We start from the raw sequence: 20,392 nt of genomic DNA, 5'->3' as shown, positions 1-20,392 counted from the left end.
AAAAGTTCACGTGTGCTTTTGAAAAAGTGATAGTTCATTTCACTTTTTCACAAAATCGGTTAAATTTCAAACACAAAAGTCACTTAACTATCACTTTTTTTCACAAAAGTCACTTAACTATCGTTTCTAACACAAAAATCACTTAACTTTGAGTATACTATTTTTTCACAAAAGTCACTTAACTATCGTTTCAAACACAAAAGTCACTTAACTATCACTTTTTTTCACAAAAGTCACTTAACTATCGTTTCTAACACAAAAATCACTTAACTTTGAGTATACTAACACAAAAGTCACTAAATCATTTTCCACTGTCACTAAACCACTTTACGGTAAATAACTCATCTTTTACTCTCTTTTAAAAAAAAAAAAAAAATCAACTAAATTAAAAATTACTTAAAAAGGTTCAACCCAACCGGACCCACAATTAATTATTACTCCCTCTGTCCCAATTATATGACACGGTTTGGATTTTGAGTCAAAACAGTTTAATTTTGACCATGAATTTGGGCATGTGATCTTTAAGTTTTCTGAAATAAAATGTACATAGTTGGAAACTACGTAAAAAAATACTATCAGTCACGATAATGGACAATTCAAAATATTTATATGATATATGAAAAAATTACTGTCAAAGAAACACTTGTTTGAATCTCGAAATCCGAAAGGTGCCACATAACAAGGGACGGAGGGAGTAAATTTTTTGGGTCGGATTGGACCTTTTTAAGTAATTTCTAATTTATTAGATTTAAAAAATAAAAAAAAATAAAAAAAAAAAAAAAAGAGTAAAAGATGTGTTATTCACCCTAAAGTGATTTAGTGACTTTTATGTTAGTATACTCAAAGTTAAGTGACTTTTATGTTAGAAACTATTGTTAAGTGACTTCTGTGGAAAAAAAAAGTGATAGCTAAGTGAACATCTGTGAAATTTACCCGTTTTTGATCATGTGTAAGCTCTAATTTTGAACTCTTTTCATCCAAGCCTTGTTCTGGTTATATTCTTCCATGACCCAAATCTCCAAACTCTCATCATTAAAAGTGATCATATATGCACAGAGATATTTGTACTTAGACAGGTCTACATCAAAGGTGAGCCTTGGGATCTCTTGAAATGTATCATCAGAGAGTTCATGGGCAACAATAAACTGAACAAGATATCAATTACGTTGTGTCGCCCAATGAAGCCGTCTCCCGACCAGGAAGCAGCTGAGTTATTGAGCTTGTTATCAAACTGAGTTAAAAACAGTAAATCAGAAAGGTAGAATAGCAGAAAAATATTCTGAGCTCACAATTTGCTTATGTGTCCTCAAGGAATTTAATCCCCTTAACGTTGCCAAAGGTAGTTGAATTAATTCCTCTCAGGATAGAATGGAAAAACTATTCTGCAAAAGTAGCAATGCAAATTGCATAAATTCCGAACTCAAATGACTGAGAAATCACACTTTGCTTTTGAAAACAATGCAGAAGAGAGAGGGGAGAGTGTTTGTTGATTTTCGGTTATGGAAAAATGAGGCCAAGCCTCTGAATTTATAGCCAATGGTTGGAGAACTAACATATGCACTGATACCTATTCTTGAAGAAGGTGTCTTTTTGGCAGAAATATTCAGATTCTGCTAAGTATTGCTTGGTCGCGAAATTCAAATTCGGGAATGATCGTTGGGAAAATAATGTGAATCTCATGAAGTTAAAATTCCGCGTGAAAAATATCAAAAAAGGAAATATAAATAATGGAAAAGAAATATAAATATGGTCCAAAAAATATATCAATCAATCATTTGACCGAAGTTGAAGCCAAGCTACAACGACAACGATGCTTGTTCTATTCTCAACTCTTTAAGGGCTAGAAGAAGTATTGACACATACAAGCACAATAATCTTCATCTTCCTATAAAATGAGGGACAAAGTTCGTTCAAAAAGGAAGCATTTCAAATATTTCATTTCCCTCCATCTCTTTTTCCCTCTTTTTCCCATCAACTCATTGATTGATAACCTAACAATTGAGCTTGTAAAAACCATGTAGTCTCAATAGACATACAAAAAAGGGTTATGACTAAAAGCACATTTAACTTGCAATTTATAGGATTTGTGCTTGTTATTTTACCCTCGACTAAAAAGTTTTACAGATTTGATGGATTTTTAATTGTTAATTTATGTGACAACTTATCATTTAAAAAAGAAAGTCATTATAGAGCTGTTACTCCTATTTTAAGTTAAAAATTCGTTAAATTTGATTAGCGAAGGAACCATAGTAATTTCTATTAACTGAAAGTTAAAAATGCTTAGTTTGAGCATTCGGACAAGAGCGCCGCAATTCGTAACTTTGGCTTATTTAAAGTTTTTTATTAACAAAGGCTGGGTTAAACCCCCCTGCAATGTGTTTAATTTAGCGGGGTTTGCGACAAGTTTGAACTATGTATTCTTACTGACTAAGTAGTGGCAGTTACAATCTCCGCCTTCCTTTTTTTCTTTTTTTTTTTGGCAATTGTTACTTCAAAACCGATTGATCTATTAATATAATGAAGCATCGATGTGTTATTCAAATTACTTACTAAAATCAAGTAACATCAATATATTTTTAAACCATAAAGACATTAATGTAAAACAATTACTATTATCATTAGTCTCAAATAGTACTTTAAACACATTTACTTCAATCATTAAACACAAACATCAGAACTATCGTTATTCTCAAATACTAACATTAAACACATCCATGCCAACCATTAATCATAAAGGATCTGCTACATCTATTCAATCAACTACCATACTTAATTATTTTATACAATTACACGAAACTTCATTGGTTGTCATTAGGATTACTGCCATCGGATGATCTTCTTACGTCCATGGGTGAATTGGTTCCACTAGCTGCATCACTTGGCTACAAACAAGAACTTAAAATAAAAATACTTAATTAAAACGACCATAAGAAAAGCCTAACTAATGATCACTTGGCATAAGTCAACTACCATCTAGCTTAATTGAGAAGGAAAAAAAAAAAAAGAGTTCCCAATAAATATCTCCAGTTCAGCTCTTGGACCCGAATTTCAAAATATCATAAAAATCAAAGAGTGCTCAAAATTCAGTTCAATTACTCATCATACGCCCAAGAAAACCATCATACTTAGTGAAAAATCATATAATTTGCCAAAACCTAAGTAAAGAAAACCAGTACTAATACTCAAGAAACCAAGATCCCCGTAGCAATAATTCTACAAAAGAACTGTTAATAGAGGACCAACAAGGGGTTCAAAAAGATTTACTAATGAATTTTAGTACCAAGATTGATGTAACCAAGACGGAAGACCAGATAAGACAAAATTCAAGATCAAAATTAAAAAAGAAATTTATGAACTTTTCTTTACCGTAGAAGGAGTCGTAGAAATGAAGATCCCAGCAAATTCTTCAGGTAGTGTCCCTTCTTTCATTATTATATACAACTTGAAAGCATTCATCAATTGAATCTGAGCATTCATCATGACAGTGCAGTTGTGTTGGATATGATTTTGAGCTTTCAACAATTGATTGGAAAGAACATGAACCATTATTATAACTTGAAGCATTCAAATCACTAAAACGGGGTCTTGTTTGTTCAAAAGCTCTGCTTGGGACAGCTCCTAATTCCAAGCACCTTGTCCGTCCAGAATGCTCTTTTCCTAGCACCTTACCAGCGGCATCATTTGATGAAACTTCAGACTCATCGGTGGTGCTTTGAGTCATGGCTAGCTCAATCTTTTCCTAAATACAGCTTGCACTAAAAATGGGATATCTAGTTAGTGGATGTCAAAATCAAGCACAAGGCCACTTGATCAGATGGTGAAGGGGCAAAGGAAGGTGTCAATAAGCAGCATACTTGCTCAATTACGACTACTTGATGTTAATATCAAATCTCTATTTGATGTAGCAAATTTTTGAACTGATTATGTTTGAATAAAAATGAATGAGCCATAATTTCAACCTCCGGCAACAAAATTGAGCAAAGTTGACATTCAAGAAAGCAGCGAAAGATATACCATTGCTTAATGAGAAATTTAGCCAGATGTTGTTGATCATCTAGGAGAAATGGCACAGTGCATACATGTAACATTCAAGAATATGAAGCTAACACATTGAAGACAGCAAACTAAAACTGATCCTAATCCTGATGAACATGGCATTCAGATATTTAATTGCGGTCCTAGGCATTCCAATCCAAGATTTATCCATTGGAAAATACTGATTTAAGACCTTTCAGAAGCGAAACTGATGAAACAAAATCAGATTAGCGTGCCACCAGTGAGGACTCTTCTGAGCGGGAGTGTTGAATATAACCTACAATATTTTCATGAGAAAGAATAGTTTAGTGACATATAACCTACAATCTGCTCGGGAGTATTTAGGCAGGGACAATTCCAGTAGTCTTTCAGCTACCATGGTATGAAAATATATCTCATACTGCACTCTTAGAAGGGCTGCAAGGAAATTAAACAATAGGTAGCTCCTTCAAAATCCACCACAGCCACTTCCAGACAAAAATGTAAGTGAGAGTAAAATAAACAGCAATTGTAATTACCACCACAGCCACTTCCAGATAATTCTATTAACGATAGAACTTTCGTATACCAGCAATAAAGCAGAAATATATAGCTGTTTAGAGAGATTAGGTTAAGAAACCAGAATTGAAATGACTTAAAAGTCCGACTATGATCTCTAATATGGCAAGCATATGTCAGAAGCATGATAGTACATGCTAAGTAGAATAGTCAGCTCACTCAAAATTATCCTACTATAATGATCTTTATTCTGAACCAAACATGATTTTAACCAAGAAAACATCCAAGCAGTAGATTCTGAGAAGATGCTTGCTTAATATTATGCCACAAAGATTTTGAATATCAGTGTCTTGCCACATGATTGAATTTGATAACATTTGGATTATCTTGCAAAAAGTTCCCAGTGTAATCCCAATTCCCACAGGTGGGGAAAATAATTCACCAGATATCTACGTAAGTAGCATAAGCATGGTCATATGAAATACTCTTGACACAAACTAATGCATCAATGAACTTTAAACACTTGCTCCCCTGGACTAGTAGGACTATCTCTACAAATACAAAAAGCAGGAACCGCTTCAAAATGTCATCAAAGAAAAAATGCTCAAGTCCAGTTGCCTATTATTTTCCGAAGTCCTGTCTTTCATTTTCTTTGGACAAAACACAAACGGGATTCAGCTAAAATGCTACATCGAAGAAAATGAGAAAAATATGTATTACCTACAATATTCTGTTCCTGCTAGAGATAATCTCATGATTGGATAAAGAAGGGTGAAATAGGACCATAGGTGACAATCATAGCTTAATAGTACATTAACACAGATTCTAGTTGTAAGATATCTAATGAAATAGTCTGTTCCTGGAATTGAGATCTTATTCAAAGAGAAAGATCTCAAATATACCGGAGTTTCTTTTGTATATTATATGGATGATCCGATCCGCAAGGACCATGATTGGGAATTGTTTGATCGTCTTTCTCGAGAAGAGTCGAAATAAAATGTGAATTTTAGTTACCTTTTCTTTATCTAAAATGTTTCATTGATGAAAATGAGAATAATATGTATTACCTACAATAGTCTGTTCCTGCCAGGGATAATCTCATGCTTGTTTAAGGAAGCATCAAAATAGGACCTTAGGTGACAATCATATCTTAGCAGTCCCTCCATTCCACAATAAGTGGTGTTTTAGGTATTTTAATTTTTTCCAAAATAAGTGGTGCTTTAAGATTTCAAGAAGACTTTGGGCAGATTCTTCCAAAATTACCCTTATTTAAATAGTCAAGATTCATTAGTTACTTTTTCTTTTTCTAGAAAGTAGTAAAACTTGGTTAGGGGTAAGTTAGTAAAAACACTCATACTTTTCTAGGAGTGAGCAATTTCTTAAGGGGTGTGCATGGGCTTAAAACCCCACTTATTATGGAATGGAGGGAGTAGTACATTACTAAATGTTGGAACACAAATACTATCTCAAAGAAGAAACAGTTGCTATCAGCCTATCACCCACTTGGCAGAGAACATTGAACAGACTTCATTTTTTTGTAAGCATACACTAAACAGATTTCCCTTTTTTAAAACTGAGACAGTAAACAGATTTCTTTTAACTGTATAACATTATGCCAAGGGCAAATGTCCACTCACCCAGGCCAATTGATGAAGCCGCGCCAAGAGCTAGCAACCAGAGTCCAAACCGAAGATAGCTGAGAAGCTCCTGAACAGGCTGCAATGTCTTGAGAAAAGCAGTAGGTAGGTCCTTCAAAATCCTGAACCTTTCAGCTGTGTTCAAATAATAATTTTCCATTATTGTCGTAAGTCTAACCCATAGGCAAGGAGTCTCAAATTTAGGCTAATAAATGATAAAGGATTACAGGGGCCCAAACAATTGTTAGCTAACAACAGTTATCACAGTACTTAGCCATTACTGGAGAACTGTCTCCCACGGTAAATCTCAGTTTCAAGAAACTACTCGATTTTCTGAACTGCCTCACCACTATATCATATAAATATGATTCTATATCATATAAATATGATTTTTGGATTGAAAACTTCATACTTCCTCACATTCAAAATACAGACACGAATAAATACTCCCTCCGGTTCACAATAAGTGTCTACTTATTTTGACTAAACTATCTTTAACTAATAAGACACTTGCCTATTTATTGCCTTGAGTAAATAGGGGCAAATCTGGAAAAAAAAGTTAATTCTTTGTTGATAATGTAAGTGAACACTTATTTTGAACCAAAATAAAAAGGCTAAGTGGACACTTATTTTGAACCGGAGGGAGTAAAACAGAAAAGTAGTCTACTAAAGAATTAGCTAAAATGAAAATGTCTAAGAGTGTAGACCCACTTGTGGATTACACTGTGTATGTTGTATGTTGTTGTTGAAAATGTCCGAGAGTGCAACAAGAAAGTTCCATTCATAGGAAAAACATATAGCACTGGAACAAACCTCACTGCTGTCCTTCTTAGCTTGCAAAGTAGCAACTATTTCCAAGCATTTCCCTATGTCAGGAATCTTTGCCTGTGGAGAAGTCAATTCCACTTGTTAGCAAGACAACAATATAAAAGCAGCAAGCCAGCTAAAGAGAGAAACTTTCAGAATGACTTAGACTGATCATAGAAGAAATGTCAAACATGTAAAATTCAACGTATTTGAGCAATACAACATCCCAACAGCAACTTATAGATGGCAGAAACGAAATTTGGCAAAAAATGTATGAGGCAGTCTACATTTAGCAGGCCGGATAAACATAAACTAACGCGAAGATATTTTCGTCTTTTGATATTTTTCTTCGATGTTTCTGTCAACACTCGGATATTACCATAACAGAAGAATAATTCTGAAAAACAGAACCTTCTAAAATCAATATCGACATTAGAAATGTCACAAATTTACGTCAATGCCTGCGAGTAATTCAGAGTTCTAAAATACAACTGAAGCAATCAGTAGAAGCGGGTGAATAAAAAGTTTCACAGAGTCTGTTGTTTTTCAGGTCCTTGCATGTGACCTGCAAGTCCCTGATTCCCTATGTGAAGTTATGAAATAGTAACAAGAGAACATTGTAAAAGCTATTCCATAATCATGAAGTACAGTGAGATATAAAATTTCCCAGGGATGGCTATAATTCCCTTGGCATCAATTCCACATTAAGATAAGCTTAGCCATTACACATCTCATTCTGGTACTTCAGGGTGGAAGTTTTTTAAATGATCTTCTGGCACTATTATAAAAAGTTCAAAATCAGGGGACACTGTTAGGGGTTGTTTAGTATGCTGGACCCTTGTTTGGTTACTAATCTTGAGATAAGTTATACCCGAATTAGAAATAGTACCAGGATAAGTTGAAATAGTACCAAGATAAGTTATCCCAGCCGGATGATGAAAACAATAGAAATGACAAAAATACCCTGAGGTCCTCAAACCGTTTACCCCACATACCCCCTTGCCCAAACCCTTTACTCCATGATACGATCGCAGTATATTTATATATCACGATGGTATCATGAAGGACTAAGAGAAGGGTTGAAGCAGTCCTCATGATATCATCTTAGTATATTTATATATCACGATGGTACCATGATCCTGAGAAGTGTCTCATTAAAGGACTAAAGCAGTCCTTCATGATAGCATCACAGTTTATATATATAAGTGATGGTATCATAAAGGATTTTTTCTAAGAAAAATGTGTTTTTTTTAATAAATGAATATGATCATCCATAATATCATCTCAGTATATTTATATACCATGACAGTATCTTGAAGGACTAAGAGAAGGACTGAAGTAATCTTTCATGATACCATCTCAGTATATTTATACACCATATTAGTATCATAATTTTAAGGGCATCTGGGGTAAATAATTTTAATTTTTTCTGGGAGCACAAAAGTAATGGGGTGGGTAATTATTTGATTTGACAGGGCACGCGCGTTCTTTCCCCCATTTTTTAAATTGGGAAACCAAATTTAAACATCGGCCTATGTGTGCAGACCTACCTTATTGGGTTAAGTTCACAAATGGCCTCTATAGGGGTGGTCTTAATTTTTTGATTCTGCTTCTTTCTCTTTTTTTTTTTAAAAAAAACAAAAGAAATAGCCCACGCTTCAGAAAATTAGCTTGAGAAAACTAGTTTTGCATACAAGAAAGGAGTTAAGAAAGACAGTCAACTTGCTCAATTGAACTTAGTTCTGTCTTATAAGCAAAAGCTAAAACTTATACTTGGTGGCCAACAAAAATTCTTCCCAACAAATTTTTTCAAGCTAAGGTCATTTTTTATAGATTTTATTAAACAAGGATAAGAATTTAAGGGACAATTCGCACGATTGCTCCTATCTTGGGGTCGTCTTTAATTTTTTCCCCTCAAATCACTGGTCTTTAATTTTTGTCCTTCGACACTTCAAGTAATAAAAAAAAGTGGCCGAAAATATTCCTTACATTGAAAAACAAAAAACAAAAAAATAGAAATTTGGATCTATAACCTAATTTCGTAAGGCAAGGTTTTATAAAAACTATGTCTATTAAGGCAAAGTTACTTTGAAATTATGCCTTGTCCGGCATAATTCTACAGAAATTAAGTTATCTTACAACTATGCTGGACAAGACATAATTTCGAAAAACTTATGTCGGATAACTTAATTCATATAGAACTATACCGGATAACTTAATTTATATAGAACTATGCCTGACAAGGCATAATTTCAATGTAATTTTGCCGGAATAGACATAGTTTCTATAAACCTTGCCTTGCGAAATTTTTTCTTTTTTCTTTTTGACTCTGATGGGGTTCGGGACCCAGAATATCTGATTTCGTAAATTTTCGTTAAATGAAAAGTAGGGGCAAAAATTAAAGACCAGTCCATATGAAGGGAAATCCGTGCCAAAAAAAAAAAAACACGAAATATAAGATCGGACATTTTTAAGGACACCATGCGCCATTTCCCGACCTTATTGGGCCTCTGTGTCATTGGGCCTTTAGGAAAAATCATCAATCAGCTAAGCGCACGATCCTTTCGATATTATGGTCTGCCAATATCCACGTAGGAAGGACAATGACCAAATTACCCGCTCTGCTTTTCCTCTCACGAATGATCCCCTACGTTTCAGGGAAAAAAAGAGATAAAGAGTAAAAAACGCATGTCAAATATTCTTTTTTTTTTTTTTTAATTTTTCATTTGAATGAATTATCACCAATTAGTTAGTAAAATACACTTCAACTAAAAAAAAAAAGTAAATACTCCCTCCATCCCATAATAAATAATACTTTAGTCAAAAATACGCATATTAAGAAATTAATAATACAATATGAAATTTATCAAATTACACCTATATAATAAAAATAAATTACATTTAAGTATGCACAAGAAATAAATCTTTTGACATTGAGAATTCAATAATACCAACTTAATATATGACTTTTTAATCATCATTTAGATGTTACTTTATTATTTAAGGTAGAATTGGAAAAAACTAATTAATTTATGTTCTAATTTTTTAAGATAATACTTATTATGCGATAAAAAAAATTGATTAAGGTGATATTTATTATGGGACGGAAGAAGTAACTAATAATTAAAGTATGTTTTTGCTAATTAGTTGGTAATTATATAGATAGGAAAAAAAAGAAGAAGAAAAATGAATAGCAGTGTATATTTGAGCGTGAACTAAAAAAGAAATGCGGCTACATTAACATTAATTAACATCCAGAAGGTTCTTGAAAAGCCCTCTCTCTAAAACCCTACTGCTGCTAATCAATCTCTTAAACCCTCGCAACTTGTTTCACTTCTCCTCTTGGAATACTCTCTTTCAGTAAGACCAAATGCACAGGCTTACGAAGCGCTCTGTCAATGCTATCCTGCGCAGCAGCACAATTGGCGCACGTTATCGAGATGTTGCTGCTCCACTTTCTTCTTCCCATTTCTTTTACCAATCGGTATCTTCTCCTATATTATATTTACATCATATTTTTAAATTTTACTTGATGGGTAATAATAGCTTCATGAGAATGCTTTCTATTGAAAAAAAATATGATTTATGAAATATGTTTTACCTTAGGAAAGATTATTTCTCGTGTATGAGACACAAGGTAATATAATACTACTAGGTGAAGGATAGAGTATGACGATGGTGTTCTATAGATAATTTGCGTACTAAGGGTGTGTTTGCTATGAAGGAAAATGCTTTCTTGAATAATAAATGTTTTCTTAAAATTTATTTTCTTGTGTTGAAAAAAGATTTTTTCTGGAATAATAAATGTTTTTTTACTTATTTTCTTGTGTTTGGTAAGGATTGCGTACACGTTACCCTCCCCAGACCCCCACATTGTGGGATTCAACTGGGTATGTTGTTGTTGTTGTATTTTCTAGAGAAATTATTGCCTCAAACCATTTGTATATAATTTAGGCAAATACTATGGGGATGAGACAATCAATGTGGAATGTTACTTATGGAGTTTCCTCATTTTTAAGGAACTTGTTTTCCTAGAAAAAATATTTTTCAAAAAATTTAACCAACCAAACTAGTGAAAATTGGAAACACACCCTATAAGTTGAAAATAATGTTTAACTATTGGTTAGACAGAGTTAATATATTTATAAGGGATATTCCGATTTATTTTTTATTGTAACCCGGGAATTAGCTCGGAAATGAATTGAGTTAAAGGTGGTTCTAGTTTATTCTCTTATACTGTGACTTACCAATCAATTTACTGATGGTGAACAGGCGGATGCTGGTAGTAAAGGTAGATGGTATTCAGCATTGACTTCAGGAACATGCAATGCTCCTGGATCCACCAAGCCATTTAAATCAAGAAATGAGCCTTTTTTGGGTTGCCGATATGAGTCAACAGCTGCTGCATCTGATGCATCCGACCCACCATCTGAGAAGTATGAGTACCAAGCAGAGGTAAAAGCTACCATCCAAGAGTCAGGACAGTGGATAAAAGCTGAATAGTCTTTTGTAATCTGAAAATTTTATTTTGTTTACTTGGCAGGTCAGTCGCCTCATGGACCTCATTGTTAACAGTTTGTACAGTAACAAGGAGGTTTTTCTTAGGGAGCTTATCAGGCAAGTATTATCTAACTTTCTCTTTAATGTTCGCATGCCTGCACTTTTTATATTCTATCATCGACCTTTGCAAAAACCAGTGTTTATAGAAGTGTATTTGTGTTGTCAAAAGTTTTCTCCTCAATTCTAGATTTCTATTGCAAAGAGGGAGGTATTGCAATATAAATCACACGTAGAGTCAGTTCCGGATAAAAGGAAGAGTCCAAAATTAATACTGTATAAATTAGATTTTGCTATGATGACTTAATATTCAGCTACTTGGTAGCAGTATCTAAGGGACAAAAAGTTATGTGAAGGACTTTATTTGATTCTGATGACTTCCTGTGGATTTTCTGCAGAGGGCTAATTTATTTCCCCGTAATACTTAGTCATTGGATTATATCTGGCTCAGTACATTTAAATGCTACTAATAATCTGCCAACACTCTCCACTAATTGATATTATGTCAACTCTGGAAATCCTATTTGTGTTAGACTGAAGTTACTAAACAAAGGAATTAAATTATATATATTTGTTACTCACATACATCCTTTTTGATGATGCAGTAATGCAAGTGATGCGTTGGATAAGTTGAGGTTTCTTGGTGTTACTGAGCCTGAGCTTTTGAAGGATGCCGTTGATCTTGATATTCGCATTCAAACCGATAAAGATAATGGCGTTATTACCATAACGTGAGCTTCACAACCTATGGACTGTATTTTTTTCCCGTTTTGCCTGTCCGTCATGAATGTTGATGTTGTCATGGAATATGGTGTTGTACAGGGACTCAGGAATTGGCATGACTCGCCAAGAACTTGTTGACTGCCTTGGTACTATTGCACAAAGTGGAACTGCAAAGTTCCTGAAGGCCCTGAAGGTGCGTTTCTGTGATGTAGTTATATATTCTCAGTGTTTTGCTTCATATAAACTATGATGGTTTTTTTAATTACATGTGCACATAACAGGACAGCAAGGATGCTGGTGCTGACAGCAATTTAATTGGTCAATTCGGTGTGGGATTCTACTCAGCTTTCCTCGTTTCTGAACGAGTATGTTTTGTGTCTAGGTCCTTCTTTAGAATTCCTCTCGATTTCTTGATAATTAACAATAACCTTGTTACATTTGTATCTCTCTTATAATCTGCTAATAAAAGGTTGAAGTCTCAACAAAAAGCCCAAAATCTGACAAGCAATATGTCTGGGTTGGGGAGGCTAATGCTAGCACATATACCATCCGAGAGGAGACTGATCCTGCAAAACTACTTCCTAGGGGAACCCGTCTCACTCTATATCTCAAGGTTGGTGAATCAATTTGTTTCAAAGGAAAGCTTCTTATACTAGTTATTTTAGTTCCTTTGGAGGACCTCACTGTTCTTTTGTCCATGTTCGGTATATGTGCAGAGGGATGACAAAGGATTTGCACATCCGGAAAGAATAGAAAAGCTTGTGAAAAACTACTCACAGTTTGTTTCATTCCCTATTTACACATGGCAAGAGAAGGGATTTACAAAAGAGGTATGTGGATACCCTTATGCCTTTCCTTATACTCATAAGGCTTAACTTTTGCAAATAAATCTGCTGCTTGTTTTTATCTACGGCCATGAATCATGCTTGGGGTTCTAATTTTTAGTTTTCCGCCTTATATAAGCTGGATATGACTCCTTATTGCCTTATGGTTCCGTGATATTGGCTCTTTACAGGTTGAAGTTGATGATGATCCGGCAGAAGCCAAGAAGGAAGGAGAAGATGAGACAGCTGAGGTAGCTGTTAATAGTACCTATTATGGGTTTATCATTGTTGATCCTTTTTTTTTTTTTTTGGAGGAAAGGTTAAGGAAGTAGGTTTGTTGATTCTACTGTCGTCTTTTCCCATTTCTGATGAAATTTCCAACTCTGTGCCACAGAAAAAGAAGAAGACCAAAAAAGTTGTGGAGAAATATTGGGACTGGGAGCTTACAAATGAGACTCAGCCAATATGGGTTAGCCTTCAGATTACAATCTCCTGCTGTTATGCTCCCAAAGTTTGTTCTTACTGATATACTGATTTACTGCTTTTCCTTTTTCAGCTTCGAAGCCCTAAGGAAGTGAGTAAAGAGGAGTATAATGAGTTCTACAGAAAGACTTTTAATGAATATTTGGATCCTCTTGCTTCTTCACATTTTACAACCGAGGTACTAAAAACTTCTTTGATGCAGAATGCCTTTGGATAAAATATTCTACTGCTTCACCTGTCTGTTTTAATACTAAGTATGATATCTTTCTTTTAATGGTAATATTAGAGGTTAAGTTTCACTTTTGTTAAACAACTCTCCTGGTTCTTTTCTTTTCGTTCTCCGTTTGTTGCTTCATTTTTGCCTCGCTATTTTCAATGGCAGGGAGAAGTGGAGTTCCGGTCTGTACTTTTTGTGCCACCTGTATCTCCAACGGGTAAGGATGACATAGTCAATCCCAAGACGAAGAATATAAGGCTTTACGTGAAGCGAGTTTTTATATCTGACGACTTTGATGGTGAACTGGTAAGGGGAAGCTATATTGCTATTTTAAGAGAAGTTCAATGCTCTAAATAAGAGCTGACTGGTGTACCTTTCCTCTGGTATAGTTCCCACGCTACCTGAGTTTTATCAAAGGTGTAGTCGACTCAAATGATCTTCCACTTAATGTATCACGAGAGATTCTTCAAGAAAGTCGCATTGTAAGTGCTTCTGGCATACTATTCGCTTTGAGGTGGTGCTACGTTTTTTATTTGCATGTTAAGCTCTTGTTTTGACAAACTGTTTCTCCTCGTCTGTAAGGTTCGCATCATGAGGAAGCGGTTGGTGCGGAAAGCATTTGAAATGATTCAGGGCATTGCCCTCAGTGAAAACAGAGATGTATGTTTGCTTCTCAAGTCCTTATGTCCATGGCTTTAGTCTTGTATGTTTGTTGTGAAAAAACTTATTTAGAGAACGTTTTTCTGGAAGTTTTTGTTACCTTCAATTTGATGCATTAGCTGGCCGGTTCTTCGGATTCTCATTGCACTTTTGCAATCCTTTATCTGCAGGACTACGAGAAGTTCTGGGAGAACTTTGGAAAACACCTAAAGTTGGGATGCATTGAAGATCGTGAAAACCACAAGCGTCTTGCTCCCCTGTTGCGGTTCTTCTCTTCTCAAAGTGAACATGAGATGATCAGCTTGGATGAATATGTTGAGAATATGAAACCAGACCAGAAAGATATTTACTATATTGCTTCTGATAGTGTGACGAGTGCAAAGAACACTCCTTTCCTGGAAAAACTTCTTGAGAAGGATCTTGAAGTACGAGTCATTTGAACCGACTTTAATTGGTTTCTTGTCTGCTTCTTCTTGCTTGCCTCAGTGATGTTTGGCTAATTCCTGTTCCAGGTCCTGTTCTTAGTTGATCCCATTGACGAGGTTGCTATCCAAAACGTCAAATCATACAAGGAGAAAAACTTCATTGACATTAGCAAAGAGGACCTAGATTTAGGTTTGTGATTTGAGATGTTTGCCCTTCTATTTATATCAGTTCCCCTTTCTGACCTGCCTTTTTCCCAATATTAATATGCTGGCTATCCATTGTTGTAGGTGATAAGAATGAAGATAAGGAAAAGGAGATAAAACAGGAGTTTGGGCAAACGTGTGATTGGATAAAGAAACGGCTAGGGGACAAGGTCGCTAGTGTACAGATTTCAAATCGTTTGAGCAGTTCTCCTTGTGTTCTTGTATCGGGAAAGTTTGGTTGGTCAGCTAATATGGAGAGGTAATGTGAATTTTTTGCCCGAGGCCGATGGTTCAATTTTGAGGCCCATTCTTTTAGCTATTTATGAAATACCTGGACTTCTTGCAGGCTGATGAAGGCCCAAACTGTTGGTGATACCTCCAGCCTGGAGTTCATGAGGAGTAGAAGAGTCTTCGAGATCAATCCTGAACACCCTATCATTAGAACCTTAACTGTAAGCTGATTTTGTGCCAGGATGGTACCTCTCTGTATGTAATCTAATCTTGTGTGTGTACCAACATCGTTATTTGTCGAATATTGCAGGAAGCATGCAGGAGTACTCCAGATGATGAAGAAGCCTTGAGGGCCATTGATCTTTTGTATGATGCTGCATTGGTTTCTAGTGGTTTCACTGTGAGTCTCATATCTCTATTCTTATTTACTTGGATAACTGATTTTGGTTCCTGAGACGATTAAGCTCTGTGGTGAAGCTAAACATATTCTATTTGCACTTAGTTACATTCTCAGTATTTCTTTGGGCTCAAGTGATCCTTCTTTGTTAGGCAAGTAGTGCTTGACATTTAGATCTAAAAATGTAGTTTGTGCCCTTACATGTCAAAACTAGTGATGAACTTTGATCTCATGTAAGATTTAGAAATAGAAAGGGTGGAAAGAAGAGTCGGAAGTGTAGGGTAATTTTAATCAGTGGTATGCACAGGAGGTGTATTTCCCTTCAGATACATAATTCCGTTATTTTTTGTTTTTCTTATGTGGGGTTTAAACTGGTTGCGATGATTAGTTCCTGACAAATCACATCAAGCTCATCAGTTAGTTTTCTTGAGTGAGTAAAAGAAGAGAAACTAACAGGTGATTACACGAACAAAGATTTTGCCAATTATCAATTGAGTACCGAACCATGCACACGAGCCATGGGATTTCTCAGTTATATCAAGAAAATATGAACAAATATGTTGTATTAGTAATGATGCATAAGCTAACAGAACTAAATGACAAATATTGGCTGCCTATGCCTGTGCCCTTGATTCTTATCTTTTGCATCAATTGTTGCAGCCTGAGAATCCAGCACAACTGGGAGGGAAGATATATGAGATGATGAACTTTGCTCTTGCTGGCAAGTGGGGAACTGCTGGTGGGTATCAGCCGCAAGTAAACCAGCAGTCGCACATTCCAGAGACAGTCGAAGCGGAGGTGGTTGAGCCTGCTGAAGCTGGTGGACAGAAATAAAATGAGTAATTTTCCCATTAGTTTGTAATATAATAGTTGAGGCTACTTAGAGATAATATTTGGGCCCCTATTGGTGAGCAGATCAATCTGAAGTAAAAGGGATTTAATAAGCATTATTTTTCAGTTAAATTGAAATCTATAGAACAAGAATCTTGTTTACTGCAGTCTACAGTAGTAACTTCCCGGTTCCAGCCGATTTCTATCTATTAGAATGGAGCTTGGTTTTTGAGTGACTGTTTCTGCAGAATCATTAGTGTTTCTGGGTTCTTAATGGAAGTTCAATTCCTCGGTAATTTTCTTAAAAGCAATTTTACTGTATTCCGCACATTTGGAACTGAAAAGGACTTTTCATAATAAGTTCTCCTTGCTTCATACCTCTTATGTTATTGAGCTTCTATTGTGACACAGAATCAGCTTTCTCAATCAATCAATTCAAAGTAATGTATAATATTGTATAGGTACTTCGAGCTCTATCTTTAGTTTATTAATTTTCTGTTCTTATTAACCAGGTAAAAGTAGTTTACTGTTTGCACATATTGGACAGGTTGGGAATCCTTTTATAAGAACTTGATAAAATAGACTTGGTGCTATGCCAAACTTGCTCCTATCTTTATTTCACGTATTCCTAGGAATTAAATCAAAATTTTGAAGATAGGTGATCTCAAATGACCCTCAGCCAAATTCAAATTCAAAATGCAAAATTTGTTAATTTTGATTTTTTTTCATGGGGACAGAAGTCAAACACCTTTCTTGTAAATCACCCATATTTTGTTAAGTTTTCAATTATCGCTTCGGCCCAATTTGCATGTGTCATTCGGTTATTCATATCTCTAATTAATTTTTTCGTTCAAATTGGAATGGCATAATACATAAATAGGCCCTCAAACTTGGCCTTAGCTGGCAAGTATATCTTCTAACTTTGGGTGTGCACAAATAGGCATCTCAACTTGTATAAAGTTGAACACCTAAATACAAATGCTGACGTAGCACGTAAATTTTTAAGGTGTACTTTATACAAGTTTAGGTGTCTAGATAATCACTTTGTAAGTAAAAGTGTTCAACTATCAAAGTGGAGACAAGTTGAGGTGCCAACTTGTGCACAACCAAAGTTGGAGGGTCTACTTGGATTGATGCCAAGTTTTATGTATTATGTCAATTGGAATTCCTGAAACATAAAAGTAAACAGAAACTCAAAGCAAAAATCTTGAATTCGAATGCTTTTGCAATCGGATTGCTACATAAAATATAAATACAATGATGAAATAGAGGAATAGACGACAACGACAACAACATATCCAGTATAATCCCACTAGGTGGGGTCTGGGGAGGATAGAGTGTATGCAGACCTTATCCCTACCTTAGAAGGTAAGGAGGTTGTTTCTGATAGACCCTCGGCTCAAGAGAAGGTGCCAAGACAATAATAATAAGAGGCAGTAATAGCGACATATAATAAGATAAATGATGTTAAAAAAACAATCAAGTATAAAAATAAGCGAATGAACAAAGAAAATAGAGCAATAGAACCAAGCGAAAATGGAGCGAGGAGTGAGAAATGAGAAGCAAAGATGAGAAATAAGATAGCAAGAGGTACATCAGAGGTACATCTTTCCTACAGATCACACATATGTTAGCGTCAGGTTTTAATGATGACAATTTTATGTGTGTAGGTATAGTAATTAAAGTAAGCAAGAAAAGCAAAGGATATCAAAGAAGTTGACTACATGTATGAAAGAGCCCACAAGCCCAGTAAGGAGCCCAACAGTCGTATAAACAAGATGGGTTTACACGAGTCCAATTCGATGAAGTTTGACCCTAAATGGCCGCGATATATATGGTAAATATCTCGGTGGCTACGCATGAAAATATTTATTTGGAAGCGATGCAAAAAACAAGTTCAAGGAAGGAAAGAAGATTAGATGATGCGCGTTAAAGGAGAAATATTCAATCAAGTGTAACAATCCTCTTGATTACATGAGCGGACTTATTACCTTTAGGAAAGACGCGTCGAATCTAACCTTATTCTTGGAAATAGGATCACTAATTCCTTTTTCCAAGGATCAAATCCCTTGGGTTGATATCTCTGCGTGAAGAGCCTAAACAACTACAAAAGGCCACTTCACAAAACAAGAAGATTATACTTTAGTCTCATTCTCTCAAGTGCTCTGCTTTACTTTTCATAAACATTATATGTCTGAGTGATCTATGGTGTAAGGAAAAAAAAAAGGAGAGATATAGTATAGTTTGTGGGGCATTGTATCAAAAGATTAAGAGTGTTTTGAGTGTAGACGTAGGAGCTCCATTCAAATCACCATTGTACCAAACCTTTAACAAAAGAGCTGCAGAGAACACCCTTGCAACCCAAGGGGACTGGACTAGGATTCACATTGAATCTGAACCAGTATAAAATATTTGGTGTCATTTATCTTCTGCAATTTATTTTAGCTTTCTCTGAGTAAACAGTCGACTACGGTTCACCCCTAGTCGACTAACGGATCGAAAAAAAATTACAATTCACCCCCACACCACTTTCTATATATATATATATATATATATATATATATATATATTCCGACTTTTTCGGAGGTACATCTTTTAAATGAATGAAAAAATACATTACATAAGAAATGAGTAAGGCAATCTTTTTTCGAGGGTGGAGTCTATCTCAATGAAGAAATAAATTTTTGTCACTTTTGAATAGGTTGGCGGATTCTGGCGATAGATAAAACGCGAAAAATCGGTATGGTACCGCAATCGGACGTAACGGACGTTGCATTTTATCAATAATCAAAAGCGAGATATCATACAAACGCGATCCTAAGCGGTCATTTCAAATATCACATCGGAATCCGATTTGGCGGAATGTACATCGCCGGACACACTCGTACAAACATGTGGGCCATATAGGCCCAGTAGCCTACGGGGCCGGCAGGGCCGCAAAAATCATATACGGACAAACGCGAGTCACGTACAAACGGCCCGGACATGACCCCTCAAGATATGACTACGAGGGCCTACAAACGGAACAAAACATATGAACATATGACGGGACGGGGGCCGCCGTGAGAAATTAAAATGTCGAATATACACGGAGAAGAGGTATATACCAAAAAAGTATAAGCTACGGATAATACAGTAGCACTCCGGAGAAACAGTCTGGAGGGGGTTCAAACGCGTGCGTGGTCGCACAACGGGCGTGGCGCGGAGACCGGGGGGTCGTAACAAAGGAAGTGCGAGGTATGTAAATGGCGTAAGGTTGGTAGGACTGGATATAAAGTATTAGGGAAAGAATCTCTAACAAAGATAGCAGGGTTTTAGGCAATCCTTTGAAGACATACAAGGAAACTACTCACAAGGAAAAAAAAATAAACGCACAAGTTCGAAAGAATACGTGGTCGACCCTAAATAAGCCATATCCATCCCCGTAAATCATCCGTTTGAAAATAAGAATGGAAAACGTCTCCGAACACATCAGTTTGACATCACACACATCATATAGATGCAACATCATCGGGGGTGTATCGAGCTATATCACATCATAACAAAGTGATAAAGCTTGGCGAGGTCTCGGGAGAAAACATCATCATCTTGCCGAATATGTCATAACGCACGATCACAAAACCGGCCCGAACGGGCGGAAATGCCGAACGAAACCATAATAATTGGCACGAGCGGAGTAGTGCGAGAAAAAATATGCAGGGTGAAAAGTATGTTCCCGGACTTGACACATAATTTCATATATACATATACAATAGCCTCGAAGGCTTAAAACGAATATCGAGTAAATCGTAATTAGTATACAAGAGTTACGGACTTGTAAATTATCAATTTTTCTCAAAACACATCGTAGGTCATTCTTCGGA

General features: G+C 35.7%; 1 protein-coding gene across 1 annotated transcript; it reads left to right on the top strand.

The window, feature by feature from the left end:
* Window positions 1–10,220: 10,220 nt before the first annotated feature.
* On the top strand, window positions 10,221–16,825 carry LOC132036064 (heat shock protein 90-6, mitochondrial). Its single transcript, XM_059426292.1, has 20 exons — window positions 10,221–10,461; window positions 11,250–11,432; window positions 11,521–11,594; window positions 12,140–12,265; window positions 12,357–12,450; window positions 12,539–12,622; window positions 12,727–12,870; window positions 12,974–13,087; window positions 13,273–13,332; window positions 13,476–13,550; window positions 13,638–13,742; window positions 13,947–14,087; window positions 14,171–14,263; window positions 14,364–14,441; window positions 14,612–14,866; window positions 14,954–15,056; window positions 15,155–15,329; window positions 15,417–15,522; window positions 15,612–15,701; window positions 16,359–16,825. Exons 1-20 carry the CDS (start codon window positions 10,348–10,350, stop codon window positions 16,530–16,532), a joined length of 2,388 nt encoding a protein of 795 aa, XP_059282275.1. The 5' UTR covers window positions 10,221–10,347; the 3' UTR covers window positions 16,533–16,825.
* The last annotated feature ends 3,567 nt before the right edge of the window (window positions 16,826–20,392 follow it).

Source organism: Lycium ferocissimum, chromosome 11 (genome assembly GCF_029784015.1).
Source record: "Lycium ferocissimum isolate CSIRO_LF1 chromosome 11, AGI_CSIRO_Lferr_CH_V1, whole genome shotgun sequence".
Lineage (NCBI taxonomy): Eukaryota > Viridiplantae > Streptophyta > Magnoliopsida > Solanales > Solanaceae > Lycium > Lycium ferocissimum.
Note: the sequence above shows the minus strand (reverse complement) of the source record. Positions and strands in the feature narration are given on the sequence as shown.